Genomic DNA, 23292 nt, shown 5'->3' with positions numbered 1-23292 from the left:
TCCGTGACCTCGCTAAGGCCGTTCACAGCAGAAGGCCTTTGCACTTGCTATTCCTCCTGCCTCTAACGCTCTTCTCCAGATGGTCCTGAGGCGTGTTCCCTCACTTCTCTCCGTCACATTATCCTGTCGCATTTTCTTTAAAGCACTCACTACCATCTTAGGTAATTGTGATTTTGTTTATTTTTATTAATTTTTTTTTTCAATTACAGTTGACATTCAATATTATTCTGTATTACTTTCAGGTGTACAGCACAGTGGTTAGACAATCGCATACTTTTCAAAGTGTTCCCTCCGATATTTCCGCCTGGCACCATGCATAGTTATTACGATATTACCGACTATACTCCCTGTGCTGTAGTTTACATCCCACGGCTATTCCGTAACTACCAATCTGCACTTCTTACTCTCTTTTCACCCAGTCCTTCCCCCCTCCCCCTCCGTTTTCTGTTTCAGGGTAGGCTTCTGAACTAGAATGTCCGCACCACTCCAGGGCAGGGCCACAGTCGCTTCCTAAACCTGAGTGTCTGTCCCAAGCGCCCAAGGCAGTGCCGGGCAGGTACCTGTCCTTCAGTAAATGTACGGTGGCCAAACTCCTGCAGCTCAGGCCACGCCTTTAAAAAAACACCCGCGGATACCCTAGCTTCCATCACGTCGTACCCCCACCCACCGGCTCCAACCCAAGCCACGGCAACCCCAGCAGCTGCCCCGCAGTGCCCCCCACGGAACCCTCACTCACCGGAGCGGCCCCAAGCCTTTTCCGGCCCGAGCGGCTTGACCCGGAAGTGCTCCCGGGAAGGCGAGGCCGCCTCAGGGCTGAAGGAGTACTTCCGGGGTACTAGGAGCGGCTCGTCGGCGGCTGTGGCGGCGGTGAGGGTGGCAGCGGGCTGGGTGCGGGGCTTCCGGGGAGGAGGCTCGTCGGGTGCGGGGGGACCCTCGCTGCTCTGTTCGCCGGGGTGGGGAAGGAGGGGGTCTGGGGCTGGGCGGCGGCCACCTCGCGGCCGGACGCTGAGGCTGTAGGAGGGTTTTGGGCATTGAAGCGCTACGTTAGGGTGAGGCAAACTCCTCGTGGGCGAGACGTCGTCAACTTAGCGCAGGTTTACAGTAGATCCCCCGTTCGGAACTGGTTCTCGTTTGTGGGAGGAAGTGACCGCGCACGGCTGCCCGTCTGGAGACAGCCTGTTAATAATGATAGCAGTGATGTAAACCACCACCACCACCACAGGTACTAACAGCAGGGCTCCCCGGGCGCGGTCATGGGCCAGTCTGGTCCCAGCCCTCACACACCCCGTGTCGTTTAGTCTTTGTAGGAGCCCTGTCTGGTAGGTACTCCTAGCGGCATTTTACAGACGCGCTTGGGTGAACTCACTTCCTGACAATTACTGCAGCGCGGAGCTGGAAGGATGTCGCTCAAACTCCGGAGTCCGTGCTTTTTAATCACCGAACGAAACCTCCTTCCACTTAGATAACTGTGTGGCTGGACGTTCTCCAAGAAAATGCAGGAAGTATATACATATATATACACACACACACATATATATGTATGTTAAGTGTATACATTTTTACTTTTAAAAAACGTGACTCATTTAGTTTTGCTTGTAATGGTCCAGTCCTTTGAGTCTTTCTCCTCCAATTATGAAAATAAAACACTACAGAATACTTGGAAAACTTACAAAAACATTAAATAGTGCAAATACATGTAGTTGGTATTTACCCACCCCCCTTTCCTGCTAGATTATGAACCCATTGAGAACAGAGATGGTATAGCCATCTATTAACGAAAGTAATAATGATAAACAGCCAGCACCACAAAAACTTCTCTTCCCATCTAGCTGAAATGTCATTAAATCTTTGTTATACAAATGAAAGAATAGCGATAACTAGTGTTTAGTATTTTAGAGTATGTCCTTCCAGTCTTTTGTAAAGTTATATAAATTATTTAGTACATATATATACTACGTGTGGTATGTGTACTATATATACAATGTATAGTATGCTATATTCAAAGTATACATTATTATGTGTTGTAACTTGGAGAGAGCTTAAGGAGAGTAAAAATATAGTTAAAAAAGTACATATTCAACTACACAGAACATTAATTGAATTTTATTCAAGAATTGTGTAGTCTTTCCTTTTAGGCCCTTAGAGTAAGTGGGGCGCAGAAATTGTGTCTTTATTTCTCAATCTCCAGAGCTTGGTAACTAGTAGGTACTCAACAAATGTTTGCAAGTGAATGAATCAATAAATGACTATTTCAGACTTCGTTTGTATGTATGTGGGTAGTTGTATCTAGATTGTTTTTTCCCCCCCTGTGTTTTGGTAATGTGTAATGTGTGAATATCATATAACCATATGACTTAGGATCCATGGTGTTGTGTAAATCTACGTTTCTAGTCTACCATTTTTCTCCCTGCCATGTTTACTACTGCTGGTATCTGTCCGTATTTCATACTGTCACACCTCAGGTCTTTGAGCTTTCCTATGTTTTGTTTCCACAGCCTTGAATTCTCTCATTGGCATCTTCATCTGTCAAAATCTTAAGTGCCCTTTAAGGTACATGTTGCAAGTTGAGATGCCTGTAGGGGTTAATCAGGTCACATAAACAATAAAGTTGATTCAAGTGGAGATTGTGGAGAACTAGAGAGCACTACCCTCTCGAAAATATCCCAGCAATTATTTGCCGTGAGCTAGTTATTACCAGGTCAAATGTGGGCCCAGTGTTACAAGATCTTTCAGTTTTACAAGGGAAGTTAGAAATCTATTTGTATACAAACTTTGAGTTTTAAATGTTAGCAATTAATACTAAAAAATGTTGAAACACTGTGCAGGCCAAGTAAAAACCATCTGTAGGCTGGATTTGGCGTTCAGAAATCTCACTTTGTGGCCAGTATTGTATGTTTATTTCTGATATGTTGTCCATGAGTGGTTTTCTCTGTTTCTAACAGAGCTCTTTCTCTCTGTTCTTTTAGTATTTTGTGTATACCTCAATTTTGTGCTCCTTCCAAGCTTCCTTAATTTTTAATATGTCTCTCTTTTCTAGTACATTAGGAATGTTTTTATGGCATGGGTTGGGTCTGCACTTAGTGTATATTGGTACAAAATCTGTGCTTGTACATACCTAAGGTCTCATTGTGTCATATATTTCTTCCCTGGTAATACTTGGTTTTCCTGCAAACCAGCATCTGCTCTTTGTGAAAACACCAATAGTATTCTTGGCTTTAATTGCCAAAGAGCTTTACTTCTGGAAGGAATTGAATTGGTTAACATTGTTAAATGGCTGGTCTCATATATATCCTATCTGATTGCTTAAATTTCATAATGTCTCTGAAAAATTATGGTAGGAATAATGACAGGAAGTAAAAGCAAAATTGATAAATTAGACCTCATTGAAATGAAAAAGTTTTGCCTTATGAAAGGTCCAATAAAGATGAAAAGATAAACTACAAACAGATAAAATATTTGCAAACCACATATCTGACAAAAGACTTGAATCTAGAACATAAATGGAGCTCTCAAAACTCAACATTAAAAGAAAAAGATTCAACTAGAAAATGAGCAAAAGGCACAAATAGGTATTTCACCGAAGAGGATATACAGATGGCAAATGAGCACATGAAAAGAAAGATGTTGAATACCAGTAGTGATGTAGAGAAATGCAATTTAAAGCCAGACAGAGATGTCATTACACACCTATCAGAGTGGCTCAAGTAAAAAATAACACCCCCGAATGCTGGCAAGAGTGCAGAGAAACTTGATCACTCATACATTGCTGGTGGGAATCCTATTTTGGAAAAGAGCATGACAGTTTCTTATACAATTAAATTTTAAGTACCAGTGATTGTACTCTTAGTCATTTATTCCAGAGAAATGAAAGCTTATGTTCCCATAAAAGTTGTACATGGATGTTCATAGCTGTTTTATTTGCAATAGCCCCAAACTGGAAACAGCTCAGATACTTTTCAACAGGTAAATGGTGAAACAAACTGAGATACATCTTATTGCCAAGTAATACTACTTGGCAATAAAAAGGAGAAGCCCTTGACACTCACAACTTAGATGGATCCTGAGGGTCTTATGCTGGGTGAAAAAAGTAGATCTCAAAAGGTTACGTAGTCTATGATTGCATTTATAGAACATCTTGAAATGACAAAAATGTGGAGATGAACAGATCAGTAGTTGCTATGAGATGGGAGGAGGGTGGGATGTGGCTAAAAAAGAATACCCCAAGGGATCCTTGTGATTTCATGTTTCTGTATCCTGACTGTGGTGATGGTCACAGAAATCTATACGTGTGATAAATTTTTATAGAACTAATTACACATGCACAAATGAGTGCATATAAAACTTGTGGGATCTGAGTAAGGTCGGTCAGTTGTTTCTTTCAATATCCTCCTGGTTGTGATCTTATAGTATAGTTATACAAATTGTTACCATTGGGGGAAACTGAGTGAAGGGTATGTCAGATTTCTCTGTATTATTTCTTAAACCTGCATGTGAGTCTTATGATAATCTTAAAAGGTTGAAACGAATAATTTTTACCAGAAAAACCTATCTAATTAATTTTTTTCTTGGGATTTTATATTACCAGGCGATGATCTAATCATGTCGGATAAAGATGATATTGAGACTCCAGTGATAACTGAAGCAAATCCCATCCTTGAAGATGAGAACTCTGAGCCAGCCAAGAATTCTGAGTCTGTTGACCAAAATATCAAGCCAGAGAGTAAACCAGAACCTGTAGTTTCTACTCGGAAAAGACCAGAGTCCAAACCTCCCAGTGACTGTGAGACTTCAGAAGTTCTTCCTGTTCAGGCATCACAGGCTGCAGACAAAGTAGAGTATCTACTGAAAGTTGAGATTAAAGAAATGTTAGGGTTAAAAATAATTTGGAATCAATGCCAGTTTAGAATTGTGCCTATTTCTTTCCTTTTATAACCATAAAACATAATTTTCTCAGTTTTATAAATGCCTTTTTGAGTAGTTGTCTTTGCTGTCTTGTGCTTACATGCAGGTTACATACATCTGTCAGTCAAACAACACACATTTCTTTAGCCAAATAATATGTGTTTGCTTGCCCATACTTTTGGCTACTAATTAGATGCCTTGTCTAGACATCCTTATTTTCCTCTGATTTTAAAATTTTCTTTTGCCTTTTGTTTTTCTGGCTACTGGGAAAATTAGGAGACTGTTTCCAGAGATGCACCTCAAACCGGATGGGGCTATTGGGGCAGCTGGGGCAAGTCCTTACTTTCCTCAGCCTCAGCTACAGTGGCCACAGTAGGTAAGGCCATCGGTTATTTTATTAATTTTTATATCTATTTTGCTACAGATCTGTGTTAAAAATGATTTTGTTAATAATTTCTCTTTTATGTTTGCTTTGTAGTTTGAGAATGCATTAGTAATGATGGGCTCATTTATACAGCTGCTAGAGTTTGCAGCATTTTCTTCCTTAGAAGGTTGATGTTTAGGACTTGTTAATATAAAACTATTCATTGGTGATAATTTTTTTCTTCTTTTGGTAAGGATGCATTCTCAAACATTATGTAAGATCAAAATAACATGTCCTGTGGCTGTAATGAAATTAAAAATCTATGGGTTTGATTTTTGGTTTGTTTCTTCAGTTTTAGTGACTAATAGCAAGTAATATTTAAATATAAAAATGTTATCATTTTCCTCATTAGGACAAGGTATTTCAAATGTCATTGAGAAGGCAGAGACTTCCCTTGGAATCCCTAGTCCCAGTGAAATTTCAACTGAGGTCCAGTATGCAACAGGTTAGTATATGGAAACATTAAGTCCTAGAATTATGGATCAAAATGAAATGGTTGAGGTCATTTTTCAGTAGAAAATTATTGAGTGTCTGATATTCAGGGCATGATGGGAGTAGGGGAGAAGAGAGAGAGAGAGAGAAACTTCAATGTGAGAGAGGACACATCGACTGGTTGTCTCCCGAATGTGCCCCAGTGGGCCAAGGATCTAACTTGCAACCCACTTATATGCCCTTGACGGGGAATTGAACCCATGCTGGCTGATGCTCTAACCACTGAGCAACACTATCCAGGGCTCATCTGTTATTTCTTATTTGAGGACCTGCTGTGCTTTACTATGTTTTTTTTTATGCAAGTATACATATGATAAAGCTTAATTTATAAATTAAGCACAGTTCATCTCTCTGTTATTTGAGTCTGTTTTTATTGACCAATTATTTTCTTGGTTATAGATCATATTTTTCATTTCTTTAATTGGATGCTGGATGTTACAAATGTTACGTTGTTGAGTGGATTTTGTTGTCTTTCAAAGGGTCTGAGTTTTGTTTGGCAGGCAGTTAAGATATTTGTAGCTTAGATCCATCCTTTTAAGCCTTATTTTTAAGCCGCTTTAGGGTGAATCTAGAGCAGCCATTACTCTTTTTTTTTTTAAATCCTCACCCGAGGCTGTCTTTTCCATTGCTTTTCAGAGAGAGTGGAAGGGAGAGAGAGAGAAAAACACAGATGTGCGAGAGACACATCCATTGGCTACCTCCTGCATGAGCCCCGACCTTGAGCCTGCAACCGACGTATATGCCCTTGGCCAGAATCGAACCCGGGACCCTTCAGTCCACAGGCCGATGCTCTAGCCCCTGATCCAAACCGGCCAGGGCCAGCCATTACTCTTAAGTACTAGTTTAGCCCTGCTCCTAAGGCCTCTGACCTATCTGAGGTCTCTACCTAATTCCCAGATGTTTAACTAGATTTCTCTAGTTAAACTCTGGTCAGAAGTCAGATGTTGTATAGCCTAGCATGGGCTTTGGACATTGTTTAGTTTACAGCTCCATGGTAGTTTTTGCCCAGTGTCATGGAGTCTCCCAGTGCATGAACAGCTTAGTATTTAGCCAAAGACTCAAGAGCACTCCTGCGTAGATTCCTGGGACTCCTTACCTTTGTAGCTCCCTCCTCTCCAGGACTTCGACTTGCAAGTTCCAGGTGTTTCAGCCTTCCTAGATTCCAGTCTTTCCCTCTTCCACTCAGCAAGACTGCCATGCTTTGCTTGGGTTTCCCCTCCCAGTGCTGTGGTCTGGAAAGCCAAGCCAGTCATAGGGTTCCCTTTGTTTCTCTTCTCTGTTGGTTTATAGCCCTGTACTGTCTGTCGTCCAATATCTGCAGGCAGTTATTTCTTATATTTTGTCCAGTTTTCTAGATGCTATGGTAGGAGGGCAAGTGCAATACCAGTTAACTCATCAAAGCTGGAAGAGGAAGTCCTTCCTATAGTAGCTAATTATTTGTTTGTCTCCTATAAGAGATTTTGAAATTAATAGATTTTTTTCAATGAAACATGTTCATTTTTGTAATGCATGTTACAGATAAGCATAATTTTTAGGATAAAATTTAAACTAGACTGGAATTTGAAAAGCCAGGTTTATTGAGCTATAAATTATATACAGAAAGTTTACTTCTTTTAAGTATATAGTTTTACATGTTTTGACAAGCATACAGTCCTGTTTACACTGTATACACAGTCCATTGTGATTATGCAGAGAGAGAGGAAATATTTTCTATATCTATAAAGGCAATCAAGATGCAGAATATTTTCATCATCACCCAAAGTCCCCTAATGCATGCACCTATTCTCAGCTCTTGACAGCCACTGATCTCTTTCTGACTCTATAGTTTATTTGTCCAGAAGATCCTGTAAATGGAATTATACAGTAGTCTTGTTATATATATCAGTAGTTGGCTCAAAAGACTGGATTTTATTTCTGAAATTAAATGAAAATGAGAAAAAGCTCTCTTACCTTTCATTTTAAAATAGGCAAATAGTTTAATAAAACAAAAAGGACTAATACCTTGTATATGGGAAGTAGGATTTAATTTTTAAAAAATTCACATAGATACTAACAAAGCAAAATCATTTATGGACCATGTCGTCATGTTTACACATCTCTCCCTCGTGTAGGAGAGGCAAATGCCAAAGAGAATGAAAACTCCTCCCCGGTGACTGGAGCGTTTGGTGTTTTCTCAACCATCTCTACTGCTGTTCAGAGCACAGTGAGTATAAAGCACAAGGTAGCCTGCTGCCTTCCATGATTATAGTGGGTTTTTGTCTCTTTCTGCCTTATTCATTGAAAAGCCATGGGAACGAATTACTCTTAATGACATTCCAAATCTCTGACGATCAATTACTTTGATTTTAGGGGTAGAGTGAGAGCTACTTGAAAATTTTCTTTAAAGGAGTAAAGGAGGGAACAGGAGGTGAAATGTAATACAGAGGCAGTGTACGTAATATTTTATGGACTAGAGTTCTTAGTTTTGTGGCCCTAGAAAACACTGCTTTACAAAAATATTTTTCTCATAATTGCATCTTTTAGGCAAAGAAGAAATGTATTTATGATGGATATTTGTAAAACTATATATGATTAGAAACTTTTTTTTAAGATTTTTAAATTGATTCTTAGAGAGAGAGGAAGTGGGGGAGAGAGAGACACACATCACCATGAGAGCGATTCATCTATTGGCTGTCTTCTGTACACACCCTCCTGGGGATGAAGCCCGAAACCTGGGCATGTGCCCAGACTGGGAATGGAACCGGCAACCTTTTGTTGCATGGGATGAGGCCCAACCAACAGTCACATTGGCCAGGGCTAGAAACATTTTTAAAAGGGTAATATAAGAAGCTTAATATCGCCCGGCCAGGTGTGGCTCAGCGGTTGAGCGTCGACCTAGGATCCAGGAGATTGGGGTTCTATTCCCGGTAAGGCCACGTGCCCGGGTTGTGGGCTTGATCAATGACTCTCTCATCATTGATGTCTCTATCTCTCTCCCTCTCTTTCCTTTCCTCTCTCTGAAATCAATAAAGACATAATTAAAAAAAAAAAAAAAAGAAGCTTAATACCTTCCCTATATGATGATAGATAGCTAGTTCTTTTTAATTTTGACTTTTTTTGAAATATAACACATATATACAAAAATGAAGTCTCAAGTGTTCAGTTTGAATTTTCACAGTGTGAACACATTCAGACTAAGAAACAACATGATGGTACATGAAATATCTACCCTGTGCCATCTCCAAGTCATCTGTGCTTCCCACTCTTGCCTACCAAGATAACTACAACCCTGACTTCTACCATTGTAGATTAATTTTGCCTGCTTTTAAACTTTATATAAATGGAATCATACAGATTGTACTCTGTTGTGTCAAGTTTCTTTCACTCAACATTATGTTTGTATGGTTTATCCATGGTGAAGATTGTGTGGTGTAGTCTATTTTCTTTGCTGTGTTTCATTGTGCGACTATGTCACATTTATTTATTCCACAGTTGGTGAGTATTGGGGTAGTTTATAGTTTTTAGCTTTTACATCACAGTTTCTGCCGTGAGCATTCTTGTACATCTTTTGATGAACCTCTGTAAACATTTCTGTTGAATATGTAACCATGTGTGGAATTGCTGGGTCATTAGATATTCATAGGTTCAGATGTAGTAGATAATGACAGTTTTCCAAAGTGGTTATACCAATTTATATTCTCACAAGCAGTATGTGATTGTTTCAGTTGCTCTAAATTCTTGCCAGTTCTTGGTATTTTAAGTCACTATTTTATATAGTCAAAACATGCAGGTGTCTTTTTTCAATATTATTGTAATAAGGTTGCATGTGTTTCCTAGGGAAAGACTGTTATCAGTGGGGGTTTGGATGCCTTAGAATTCATTGGGAAAAAGACAATGGATGTAATAGCAGAAGGGGATCCTGGATTTAAAAGAACCAAGGGTCTGATGCACCGGAATTCTACACTGTCTCAGGTACTGCCTTTACCTGGTTGTTTCCTGTTTCTGTTTTGATCTGTATTTTTGCCTGTGGTAACTTGGGACATTGTTAGCACTTACTTTTGAAGACTTTTTAAATGATTTTTAAATTGAGACTTTTTCTTTTTTGGTGGGGGTGGGGGGGAGGAAGAGCTCTAATGCTTAGAAAACTGCCCAGTTCTTTTTTCCCTCCTCTTTCCTTTCTGCAGAGGCCTCCTGTCAGTGCAGTATAAGATGCCAAGTCCTTTCAGAGTTGTTTATTAGATTAATGTTTAAACCACTTTCAGAGAAACACCTGGTTCCTTGGGTGTTATTTACCCTGTCTAGAATCAAATTATGTGTGATCATTTTCCCCCTGCAGCTCCTGGGCCTACCAGCTTTGAATGACAATGCCAAGAATAAAAGGGCAGTGCGCTATACTGTTACCCATCTCACCCCTGAGCCCTCATTACTCGCTGCAGTGTAATGCCTCTATCTCTTTTTCAGGTTTTACGAGAGGCGAAGGAGAAAGAAGAACAGTGGACCACAAATGAGGTTACTATGGAAACGGATAAGAAAACTCATTACGGGCTACTCTTTGATGAATTTCAAGGCCTTTCACATCTAGAAGCTCTGGAGATGCTTTCCCAAGAAAGCGAAGTAAAGGTAATTCTAAACCAACCATTTCAACTGGAGGCTTGAGGCTCTGAGAATACCAGGCCAGAACAAACTAAAAACTAGTGTTTGAACTAACTGCTGAAAACAGAATGAGTCAAGTGTTATTTCTCTAAATTTAAACAAAAAAGGAGAGATTAACAAAGAAGTTTTAATAGCACATTTGTTGTTTTTCCTCACCTTGGTCTTTTTTTTTTTTTTTAAAGTTTCTTAAGCTTAAACTGCCAATTTGGATATAGTTACCTGTTAGCTATTGATTAATTCAAGACTGTTTTATTTCCAGACATTTATGTCTTATATTATTTTTGGAAGTACAAATTCCACTTTTCTGTAATGACCAGCCTGTTGTGTTAAGGTTCTTAAGGACTAGATTAGGTTGGCCAGTGAGCTCCTAATTTTAATTTTAATCTGACCTGTAGCCTCTTCCCCATTTGAGAATGTTTTTCTTTTATCTTCCCACAACTTTATGTTGATTCAGGTGAAATCTGTTCTTAATTCTCTAAGTGGAGAAGAATTAGAGACTCTAAAACTTGAACTGGAGCAACTGAAAGAAGCATTTTCCCTTCCAGAGTTCTCTGAGGAAGAGGAAGAAGATAAAAAAGGTGAAATGAAAGCACAGCTTCTGGGTGGGAAGGATGCAGTGTGTCTGTGTGCGGTGGATTGCCCTTAAAATATTTTCTCTCCAATTACACTGGCCAGATTTTACTTTTTTCATTGAGAATTTTTATGCAAATTCTCTGCAGCCTGGCCCCTGACTAGGCACTGTTATGAGCAGTGAGCCTTATGTGCCTGTTACCTCCTCCTACCCCCAACCTCCTCTTCCCTCCCCCCAAACTCTTGGAGGCTTCTAATCTGCTCTTGCAACGCACATCTCTGCCTGCTTTTTCAGTTAGAGAGCTCCCCCTGTCAGATTCCTGCCTCATTGGGCTGGTCATCTCTACGAGGTTTTGTATGCCTGGATACTGCTCCCATGCCTCTCTGGCCCCTGTGACCCCTGTCCTTTTCTTGAATTAAGGCATGTAGGGTGGCAGTTATCCAAAATGTGGGTGATAGTTTGTCTTTTGTATTTTCAAAAAATTTTTATGCCATCTTTTTTAATATCTACATCCCTCAGAAAATGTAAGTGTAGTAACTACTCACTTTTGCAAAATTATCAGGAAATTTCCAAGCAACTGAATCTTAAGCTTTGAGTTATTTTAACATTTTAGCTGGAAATATTTTTAATATATGTTTACGTACTAATTGGATCTCTTTTCAGTAGAACATAGTGAATACAGTTTTGCCTTTTTTTTTTAAATTAAATAATTAGTTATAAATGTTAAAAGTGAAAATTCCCTCAGGGTCCATCACGACATACAGGGCCAGTTACCCATGTAGTAGATTAAATCAGTGGTTGGAGAGTGTGGTCTGCAAATCCTTGGGTCCCCAAGATCTTTTCAGGGAGCTCATGAGTCAAAACTCTGCATAATAGTATCAAGATGTCATTTGCTTTTTAAAAAAATAATCAGTTTCACATTTGCACTGATGGTGCAAAAGTAGTAGTGGGTAAAATTACTGGTGCGTTAGCAGAAATCAAGTTGATGGCACCAAACTGTACTAATATGTGTTTTCACTTCATTCACAGTAAAAAAAAAATAAGGTGTCATCTCATTTAAGTTTGTCCTGATGAAGCAGTAACAATTATTAATTTTATTAAATCTTGACCCTAGAATATACTTTTTATATTCTGGGTGATGCATACTGAAGTTGTCTCAAGGAAAAACACTTGTATTATTGGAGTTTTAAGCTGAATTACCTGTTTTATTCATGAAACACCTTCTTTAATTAAAAAAGATTACAGTCACACAGACTATTCAGAGCAGAATATTCGGTAAACATTTTCTTGAAAATGAATGATGCGAGCCTTTCTGAATTGTTTTACATGGGACTTGTGTTTTTTTAGGGGATGAAGATTTTACCAAAGAGGTATCAGAGCTATTTTCCCAGCTGCATGTCTCCTCCAAACCAGAGAAACTTGCCAGGGTAAGTGACTACTTCCTGATGATTTTTTTTTAAATTGTATGGGTTTAGCGGATAAAGAAAGTAAGATTGTTAATTCCTGGCAAGGATATCACCAAAATTGAGGGTACATTCTGAGTTCCACACCTTTTGCCTGCCTCTTGCTTTAACAGGTTAGCATGCTAAACTCACATCTGCATCCCTTTCCCTTCCCGTGGAACACACTCATCTGCCATCCTTACCTGTTTTCATTTGGAATTCTTTGATTGTCTGAAAGCTTAATTTAGGTCACAGAGTTGGTCAGTGCTCACCAGCCTTCATGGCACCAACAGGGCTAGCCTCTATTGAGTTTTAACTGTTCACAGGGTTCTGAATGTTTTCAGAGATAATGGGATGTGGCCCCTGCCTTTGGGAAGCTGGAGGTTGCCATTTCCTAGAGCCCAGTGACTAAGATAATGACCATTTAGCTTGTGTAAATGTGAGAGTCTGTGGCCTAGGTGATGATATTTTCCCATAACTTTTTCAGAGAGAATGGAAGGGAGGGAGAGAGGGGGAGAGAGAGAAACGTCGGATATGGGAGAGACACATTGACTGGTTGCCTACTGGTTGCCTCTCGCACGAGCCCCCACGGGGACAGGGAGTAAACCCGCAACCCAGGTATGTGCCCTTGACCGGGAATCGAACCCGCAACCCTTCTGTGCATAGGCCGACACTCTCACCACTGAGCAACACCAGCCAGGGCATGCTTGCTGCTGCTTCACCCTCCTTTCCAAATCTCCAGAAACATTGCTTCCTGGCCAGGGAGAGCTGAAAGCCCCACCTATTGATCCTTAAAGCCTCAATCCCAATGCTGTATCTGAAATAAAACCTGTGATTCTTTTAGTTCTCAGTTGGAATATTCTCAAAGTTTTCTCTGGATTCCTATTGCCTAGTTACAGCTCTGAACACATTCTGTCCATATGTTACTCAAGTGAATGCTTTCTTTTAATGCCAATAAACATTTCCTTAGAAACCAGAACTTTCTAAGTTGCAGATGACAGAAACTAAAGTCAGACGGGCTTAAGCAAAAAGGGGCATTCATTAGCTCAAGAAACTGTAAAATCAAGGGGCAAGACTGGCTTCTGGCATGGATGTCCACCTAGAAACCTGCCCCTTCTCCATCTCTTGACTCTGCTTTCTTCTGTTTAGCTCCATTCTTAGGGGTGCTTTTCCACAGGGTGGTAAGATAACTACTAGAAGCCTCAGAGTAACTCAATCCAGTTGAGTAACTCCAACAGAAAGAACTCCCTTTCCCAGTAATTTTATCAGATGTCCTGAGACTGATGCAGCGAGACCAATCAGAGTGCTATTGCCACACCGTGGATCTGAAATCAAGTGGTGGTAATAGAGAAAAAGAGGAGGGGCTGGTTGGAGAAATATGTAGGGTAAAATCAGACCATCTTGGTGATTGATTGGGAAGGGAAGAATCTAGGATGGCTCACATATTTTAGCTTGGGTGACTAATATATGGCTGTTCCTCTAAAGCCCTGGGGATTAAAAATTTTGGGAGGGAAAGGTCATTCAAATTTTGTACATGTTGTATATGAGGTGACTATAGAATATCCTGATTCATATGTCCAGCAGGAAGTTGGAATATGTTTTCAGGAGAGGTCAGTGCTAGAAATAAGGATTTAGGAGTTAGCAGCAGGTAGGGAATAGTTAAAATCACTGCAATAGGATGAGCGAAGAGGAGAGGGAGAGGGGTGAGACGAGAGCCAAGGCCAGAACTCCAGGTAATACTGATGTTTAAGGGACTACCGGAGGAAATCAGTACATACAAGAGACTGAGGAGGAATGCTCGTGAGGGTGGAGGGAGAACCAGAAGATAGTGGTGTTACAAAAGTTTAAGAAAACTAGAAACATCCCAAAGGGCCACCATCAGAATGAGTGAACTATGGTATATGTATAAAATGAAATACTGCACAGTAATAAATAAGAATGACCTGTTGGTACATGCAGCAACTATGTGGATAAATCTAACAGGCAGTATGTTGTGCATAAGAAACCAGACACAAATGAGAACTTATGGTTCCATTTACATGCATTTTAAGAGCAGGTAAAATTTATTTATAGTGAGCCAGAAGAGCGGTTACCTTTGGGTAGGGGTAGGGGGTCTCTGCTTGAGCAGTACTGACTAGGAAGGGGTATGGGGACCTGCTATGGTCATGGGAACGTTCTTTATCTTGATCTGGGTCACAGATACATAGGCACATGTACATGTAAACATTTCTTTAGCCGTGCTCTGATTTGTGCACTTGACTGTACGTAAATTACACCTCAGTTTAAAAAAGTCAAAGGATTAGAGAATTCAAGAAGGCGTGAGTGGACAGCACTGTTAAGTGTTGTAGAGCGTTTGAGTGAGTTAAGCACTGAAAAACCAGGTGTTATGTTTGGATGAGAACAAAAGGACTGACTTCCATGATGCTAACATGTTCTTGGTCAGTACACAGTAATCTTGGGGAGCTGAATTGTTGATAGACAATAATCTTTTTCTTATTTAATAGGCAAGAAATACAGCCTATGAATGGATCAGGACATCTCTGGAGAAGCCATTAGAGGAGAAGGAAGAAGGAGAAAAACGGTTGGAAGGAGAAAAAACTGAGCAAATCAATAAAAATTCAATAGAGGTAACCAAAGCAAAGAAATACTTTTTTTTTAAAAAAAGGATTTGAGATGTGGGGGTATTGCAATCAGGGATCTAAGGGCTGTGTATTTTTTTTTTTTAAAATATATCTTTTTATTGATTTCAGAGAGGAAAGGAGAGAGAGAGAGAAACATCAATGATGAGAGAATCAACATTGATTGGCTGCCTCCCGCACGCCCCCGACTGGGGACTGAGCCCGCAACCCAGGCATGCGCCCCAACCGGGAACTGCACCGCAATCCCCTGGATCCTAGGTCAACGCTCAACCGCTGAGCCACGCCCTGCTGGACTAAGGGGCTTTGTATTTTGTTGCACTCTCATTCATAATTTCTACCTGTGTTTCAAGATTGTGACATCTTACTTCCAGACTGTAGGATGGAAAGAAAGAGTGAAGAGAGAGACAAAGGGCACATATGTGGTGTCATGAGGGTTTCCAGAGCTGCTACAAGAAGCTTTATCTAAATCTTTTGGTGAAAACTTAGTCACATGGTCACACCTGACTTCAGGGCAGCCTCTGTTTTGCAGCTATGCGTCCAGCTGTAAAGTTATATACCTACCAAGGAAGAAGAGGTTTACTAAAGGGTAGCTATTAGTTTCTGTTGCTTTCAAGATATTGAGTCCTTCAGTATGAGAGAAGTAAGGCACTGTCATTTCCTCGTGAGATTAAAAAACACCTATGTTCTCTATTGTTCCATCCAGGATATCCATGCATTTGCAATCCGGAGCCTAGCCGAACTGACTGCCTGCTCAATTGAACTGTTTCACAAAACAGCAGCTCTGGTTCTGCATGGCCAGAAGCAGGAAGTGACAGCTATAGAAAGAAGCAGAACCCTTTCTCAGTAAGCGTAATAAGTATCCCTCTAAATGATGCAAATTGCTGAAAGAATTTTCTTGGCTCATTTCCAAAGTTTTAGAAACTTTCCTTTCAACAAGATACTATTCACATTGTACCATTCACATATTACAGGTTTGTCCATTTGGGGTTTTAGTTAGTATGTAGACAATTGTGGTGTTTCGTTTTCACTGAGCCATAGTCTACATTATAATTTTGCCCTTTTATTAACCACTTTATACTCTAAAAACTGGTTCTCAGATTATTCGTCCTGATAGCAATAGAATTTTACATAAGTAAAAACAGAAAGTAGTTCTGAGAGTCTCAATTCTGTATAATTAAGTTATTGAATGCTAATTATATACCAGGCACCATGCTAAGGGATTTACATGTATCATTTCTAATTTTCACAACAACCCTAAATGATCAGTCCAGTTTTAAAAGTGAAGAAATGCAGACTCAAGAGAAGTAATCTGCCCAGGTATGCACACTGGGAGTTAATCCCAAGTTTAACAGGGAGTTAAAATTTTTTTTCTTACTATGTTGCTGATTTTGAACAAAAATTTCAAAAATAATAGAATGTAGGTAGTCACAGGAGGGGAAAAAAGACCTATGACTTTCTAAATATGTAAATCTCTTAATTAAATAATGAGAATTTTCATAGGGAAGAAAGGTGTGAGGGAGTGTCCAGTGTGCCAGGGTTTGGAGGGGCTCTTGATGTCTCCAGACCTCTTCTTCACCTACAGTTTTGATTGATACTCTTCTGTAATATCCCATAGAGGGGGCCTGGCTTTGTCTTGAGCATCCTTAGGATGGGGCACTCTGAACCCCAAACTAGCTTGTTCTGTGGAAAAATGACTATTTCTACTGTTTGGAATGCTCTTTCAGTCATGACTGGCTCCCTTACAGAATTCAGGTTTCTACCCAAATGCTGCTTTCTTTCACCACCCAATCTAAAATAGTGTCTTCTCCTATTTTATAATCCTTCACTTGCTTTATTTTCTTAGTTCATATCACCACCTAGTGTATGTGTATGTATATGTGAGTATGGCTGTATGGATGAGTGTATGTTTATATATCTGTGTACATGAGTATACGTATACATATATACCTACATGTGTAATGTGTATGTATGTAAATATATATGCACATTTATCCATCTATATATACATGTATAGTTTCCCCCCTGATTAGCAAGTAAGTTAGAATCCATGAAAACTGGGACTTTGCTTGTTTACTAATATATCCCCAGTGCTTGACACCTGGCACAAAGAAAACTTTCAAAAAATATTTGTTGAATAAATGAATGAATGTATTTCAATTTTAACTTTATTTCTAAGTTGAATGTAGGATTTTTAAAGTATTATCTTGTCTCCTTAAAATGTATTTTTAGTTATTTCCATTGATTTAACTGGAAAGTATATTACTTTCTAGAGGATTTTGTAGAAAAATGTTATTCCAAGGAGTGAGTCTTCCTGTAGCCCGAATGCCTATTCATATGGCTCCCCAATACATAAGATAGCTGACTTAGGCATATTTACTCCCTTTAAAAGCTTTCTTCTTTCACATTTAGTACCAGGAGTGATTTGTTCTCTTCTTACAGTTGTTAAATACAGCTTATTAAAAAAAGAGTGGAAGAAAAACAAAAAAAAGGAACCCTCCTTACTTTTTCCCCATCTTTTCTAGGATGACGGTTGTGTTGTGTAAAGAGTTGTCCTTTTTGTCTAAAGAGTTTACCACCTGCCTAACAGCTGCTGGGGTAAGAATTCATGCCTCTTGTCGGGCTAATGTCTGTTTTGTTTTGTTTTGTTTTTAAAACAGCTTTGTTAAGATGTAGTTTACATACCATAACATTTTCCCATTTCAAGTGTATAATTCAGTGCTTTTATAGTATATGTGTAGAGTTGTGCAATCTTCACCATAATCTAATTTAGACTGTTTTCATTATTTCCCTGAAAACCTCATACCATTAACAGTCATTCCCTTTTCCTCCATATTCTTCTATCCCTAAGCAACACTAAATCTACTTTCTGTCTATAGATTTGCCTATTCTGGATATTTAATATAAATAGGATTATACAGTATGTAGTATTTTGTGTCTGGTTTCCTTCACTTAGCGTAATGTTTTTGAGGTATATCCACATTGTATCAGTATTTTTTATTAGCAAGTAATACTTTCTTTCGTGGATAAATACTATGTGTCTGTATCCTTATCCTAGTAGCATATTGTCTTAATTAGTGTAGCTTTGTGGTATATTTTAAAATCAAGAAATGTGAGTCTTCCAACTTGCTGCTGCTTTCTCAGTATTTTTTTGTTTGGGCCCTATGCATTTCCATATGTTTTTTAGGATCAGCTTGTTCATGCTAACTGATTTTTGCAACTCATTTTTGTTTTCTCTTTTTATGAAGTTGGCAGAATATTTTATGCTGTCCTCTGAGACCTGTATTAGAAATGGAGACCTTGATAAAGCAAGAACCCTAAAGTTTGATTCTGGTTTTAAGGACTGGCACCTTAGACTTGGCAACTCTCATTCATATTTTGCACTTGCTAGCCAGTAGGAGAGTTGTAGTTAAAGCTAACGTTGTGTGTGTGTTTTCAAGGAATTGTAAAAAAATTTACTGAGTGTTTGTGAACTGTGGAAGATGATTCAGAAATCAGGAATCATGAATTAGGATAAAATGAAGGGCATTTCTTCTCTATTTTTTATTTTATTTTTCAATTAGTTTAAATCCTTGAGGAGTCTTTTGAATTACACGGATTCTGTGTCCATTGGCCTTAGCGGGAAAGTTGCTTCAGAATTTGGTAGGAACCATGCCTCTGTTTCCATGAGCATGAATTACCTTTCCCCATATTGCTCTGATTTTGTTCAGTTTGCCACCAGGAGTGACTGTATTATTCTTTGTTTTGTACACATAAACACATCTCTTGCCTAGATAGACTTCAGTTTCATCTCCAGCATAAACACCTTTAATTTTAAGAAAAGCTATGTCTTCCCTTTGGTTCCGGAGATCCTGCTTATAGCTGGCAAAAATGGCCTTGGACCACAGCCTTCCAGATATATTTGTCGTCATAGAAGTCCTGTTCCCAGCAGTCCTCCACAGACTCCAAGATGGTGGCAAAAGCAAATAAAGGGCATTTTTAAATGAGCAAACAAAAATTACTTTGTAGCAAATTGAGCTCATAATACAAAGAACAGGTTGGTGCTTGCCAGAGGTAGGAGGTGGGGGAGGCAAAGTGTATGAAGACAGTCAAAAGGTATAAAGTTCCAGTTGTAAGTCATGGGAGTGTAATGTATAGTAGCATGGTGATTGTAGTTAATAATACTGTATTGCATATTTGAAAGTTGCTAAGAGAATAGATCTTAAAAGTTCTCATCACAAGAAAATTTTTTTTTACCTATGTATGGTGATGGATGTTAACTAGACTTATTGTGGTGATCATTGTGCAGTATATGCAGATATCAGTTATGTTTTACACCTGAAACTACTGTAGTGTTATATGTCAATTATACCTCAATTAAAGTAAAAATTACTTTGTAGTAAGTATATAAGTGTCAGTGTGGCAGCATAGTTATTCTGTGCCCTTAAATTTTAGTTAAGAGCATGACCCAAATTAATTTTTCTTTTGAATTTAGATTGTACCTGTAAGGCATAATAGCTATATTAGATATAATATAATCATGTAGCTTCTCTTTTCCTCTTATATTTTCTTTAAAAGAGCTCTTGGGTTTTCTGAAGTTAATCTTTCAACGTCAAATCTTTACATATGTTTTATAAAGATACTTTAACCCAATAAGTCAACTGTAGGGTGCTAACACATTGAATAGTAAATTTGCATTATTTATTTCCATGTTTTTCAAATAGCCACTCTAAAAACCATTAAGTATTTTGAGCATATGTTTCATATCTGCATATTTTGTTTTAAAAATTTTCTGAAGTTTTCTGGTCAGTTGTACCATGTCCACCTCCTCTTCCAAAATGCAAATACTTTTAAAAATCAATCAAAATTACAAAGGTGTAAATGATCCATTTGGATAGCACAGAAAGATATAAAGAAGGAAATTTAAAGCACTTCCAGAGATGATATTTTGCTGTCTCTCAGTCCAAACTTTTTCTGTGCTTACATTTGTGTGGGGGGGTGTGTGTGCACATATGCTCAAGTGTGGGCGTGTGTGTTTCAAAGTGAGATCATGCCATGTTTATTGTTTTTTAACCTGCTGTGTACATATAATGCTGTATACTTTATTCTAGGTCAAAGAAAAGGCAGATGTCCTTAATCCATTAATTACTGCAGTATTTCTAGAGGTTAGTAGTAATTGTTTTTAAGTCTCTTAACTTTTAGGCATTTTGTATTAGTTAATCCTTCTTAAGTTTTTTGGCTTTCTTGTTTTTTTCACAAGCTTGGTAGTTTAGCCATGTTGATGCATATGCGACCAAAATGGTGTGTATCTGATGCATATTCCCTGTATTAATTATAACACATAAAAGATTAAGCTGCTGGGTAAAGTGCACAGGAAGGAGTAGTAAGCTGTCATTACTTAGTACTACCCCTTGGCAGTTAACGGACAATTCTCAGTAATGAAACAACTTCTGGAGACCAGTGGGTAAACATGAAGGGTTGGAAATTAAAAACAGGCAAGTACTGCTTCTTAAAGGACCAAGGCTTATGCAGAGATTTGTTAAAAATAAACCATTTTGTCATTTCCTTGCTGAGAAATTTGCTTTGTTTTGTCAAAGAGGTACCCATATTTACATAATCCTCAGTCCATTAGATTTAAGGAGGTGGGTTGTTTAAATCCATGGAAAAGGGGGGTACATGAAGACCCCTTGATGGGTTACAATGCTTCCATGAGTGACGCTTTCTTGATTCCATGTTTTAAGAACTCTATCTTGTAAATTAATTGTGCAAACAATTTAGACATTTGATGATCTGTTTAAAACATTTATGTAAGTCTGGGGAGGAGAAAATATATTTGATAATCGGTTAAGTTTTTAGTATGAATTGAAAAATATTTTTTTGCTACTAGACTGTTACTTCTTTAGTTTTAAATTCTTTAAAGTCACCACCAATGAAATGTCTTTAATTCCTTAACTGCACAATTTTTCTTGAATAGTCAGGGAAATTATTCTGATCACTTAAACAATTTTTTAAAAAAAAGCAAGTTTGTGATTTAGTAGATGGCAAAGTGGTTTAGGTGAAACAAGTGTGCAAACTAGGAGCCCAGGGATGTCCTGGATCTTCCCTGATTTGCTGATGACCATATATACCAGGCATTTACCTTTTTGGCAATCTCACTATCTTTATTTACAAAATGAGAGATATAACTAGATAGTCTCTTGAGGTCTCTTTTGGCTGGAAAATTGAGTGTCAAATGTCACACTGAAGTTTAAATAGGAGTACTTGTCCTTGGTAAATCCAAAACAGGCAAACTCACTTGATAGGGGCTCCCTATTGCTGTTTTGAGTTTGTTGTTCTTACTCACAGATTTGAACACTTGTCCTTGAAATTATACATTTTATCTTAATCTAATGAACTCTCTGTTACTCTTTGGTAAGGTCAGAACTTGTCAGATATAAAAAAAGACTGGTGACTCTATACTGTAATCATCTTTGAAAACATTAATCCTTGTTCATATTTGTGAGCACTGACTATGTTGAGTCGGTGTAGGATTCATAGCCTCCTGAAATCCTCTTTGAGTAATTGACCAAAATGCTGTGATAGGATCTTCCCACTCAGTCAAGGAATAAATAAGCTCTGAATGCCAAATTTGAGCAGGACACCAAAGAATGCTGACATTCTTTTTTGGTGCTTTCATATGTCAAGAGCTAGATCCTTCTTTCCCCTGTACCTTTACCAAAATGGTAAAGTCTGCCCTTATTTGTCAAACTACAGATTCTATTAGATTTATACAAATTAATCTTTGTTGTTGTTATCTTATGGTGTGTTTTCTTTTTTAAGTGACTGTGATATTTTCTTTCTCTCTTTCTCTTTTTTTCAATCCTGATAGGCATCAAATAGTGCTTCCTATATTCAGGATGCCTTTCAGCTACTCTTACCTGTGTTGGAGATCTCGCTCATTGAGAACAAGAATGAATTACCGGAGGCATGAGCTGCAGGGCCAGAGGCCTTTATCAGAACATTGAAGAACAGAGAAGATTGACCTGAGACTTGTGATGGCCAAGAAATGTCACTCTGTTCTGGGTATCCTTGTGGAAGTGAGGGAGAAGGGCTATTTTAGTATATAAAAATTCAGGCAGGATAGCAGTTGTACGGGAAATTTGTTGCCTTCACTGCTTGGTTGAAGTATTCAGGTTCTCACACTGCCCTTCTCAGTTGTTATAATTGATAAATTATTTGAAAAGAAATTTTTTAAAAAAAAGTTAAAAAATACTAGCTATAGATAAAGGTTAGTGGGACACTCAGGTAAAAATATTGGTCTTTGATGGTACAGAACACAGTTTTGTCATGGATATAATTGGTTGTTAAGCAAGAGAAAAAGTACTTAATTTCTTATTCTAGAATTCATGTGCTTGATCTATTAAATGCTATGCACTTTCTTTAATAAAATCTACGGTTTTAAGAAGCTGAGTATATAAAAACTCTGTAATGATTTCCTTTTATTACACAAATTCTTAGAATTGGTTAGAAAGTTTTATCTGCTTTTTAAAATATGTTTTTATTGACTTCTTTAGAGAGAGAGGAAGGGAGAGGTAGAGATAGAAACTTCGATGAGAGAGGGACATTGATTGGCTCTCTCCTGTATGCTCCCTACTGGGGATCAAGCCTGAAACTTGGGCATGTGCCCTGACCAGCAATTGAACACATGACCTCTCGGTGCCTGGGATGACTCTCAATCCACTGAGCCATGCCGGCTGGGCAGAAAGTTTTATCTGCTCTTTAATTCTTAGCAGGTAGTTGGCACTGAGAAGGAACTTATAGAATATACTTGTTAGCCACATGTATTAACTAGAGCAGTGTGTCGTTTAGCTTCAAATTGCTCTCCTACTCCAAGATGACACGGTTTAAGTTGTAGTTGACCTCCATTCAACTGGATTCAAGACCAATAAGTGCCATTTAGAGAAACAGTTTCATGTTTGCAGATATTTTTGAGTTTCTCCAGGATGTTTTTCCTGCATATCCAATATGCAGGGTAAATTCAGTAAGAGCCAGCTCCACAGGAGTATGAAGCACCTATAGTAATGGGGTTTTCGTTGATTGAATATTGTTGAAGTGGACTGTAGGGTCCCGTAGAAGTGATGTTCATTAATAACAGGATTTCACCTGTTAGGCATGGTATATTTTTCCTCATTCTTTTTGTTTTAATGTATTCTTTAGCATGTTTGTAAATTCAGC

At 38.5% G+C, this 23292-nt stretch overlaps 1 protein-coding gene and 1 pseudogene across 1 annotated transcript; one reads left to right on the top strand and one right to left on the bottom strand.

Annotated features, from left to right (window-relative positions):
• The first annotated feature begins 839 nt into the window (after window positions 1–839).
• FAM114A2 (family with sequence similarity 114 member A2) lies at window positions 840–23292 on the top strand. The gene is given in 15 exon segments (XM_016213782.2): window positions 840–867; window positions 4586–4830; window positions 5179–5278; window positions 5679–5771; window positions 7930–8021; window positions 9635–9769; window positions 10259–10417; window positions 10905–11028; window positions 12369–12448; window positions 14968–15090; window positions 15806–15945; window positions 17625–17697; window positions 20190–20243; window positions 21947–22033; window positions 22035–23292. Coding segments are annotated over 14 exon segments (1539 nt in total). The 5' UTR covers window positions 840–867; window positions 4586–4599; the 3' UTR covers window positions 22083–23292.
• Window positions 18648–19010, bottom strand: LOC148093392 (large ribosomal subunit protein eL33 pseudogene; annotated as a pseudogene).

The sequence above is a fragment of the Miniopterus natalensis genome, chromosome 4 (genome assembly GCF_054644295.1).
Source record: "Miniopterus natalensis isolate mMinNat1 chromosome 4, mMinNat1.hap1, whole genome shotgun sequence".
Lineage (NCBI taxonomy): Eukaryota > Metazoa > Chordata > Mammalia > Chiroptera > Miniopteridae > Miniopterus > Miniopterus natalensis.
The sequence above is the reverse complement of the archived record's forward strand: the minus strand, read 5'-3'. Positions and strand labels throughout refer to the sequence as shown.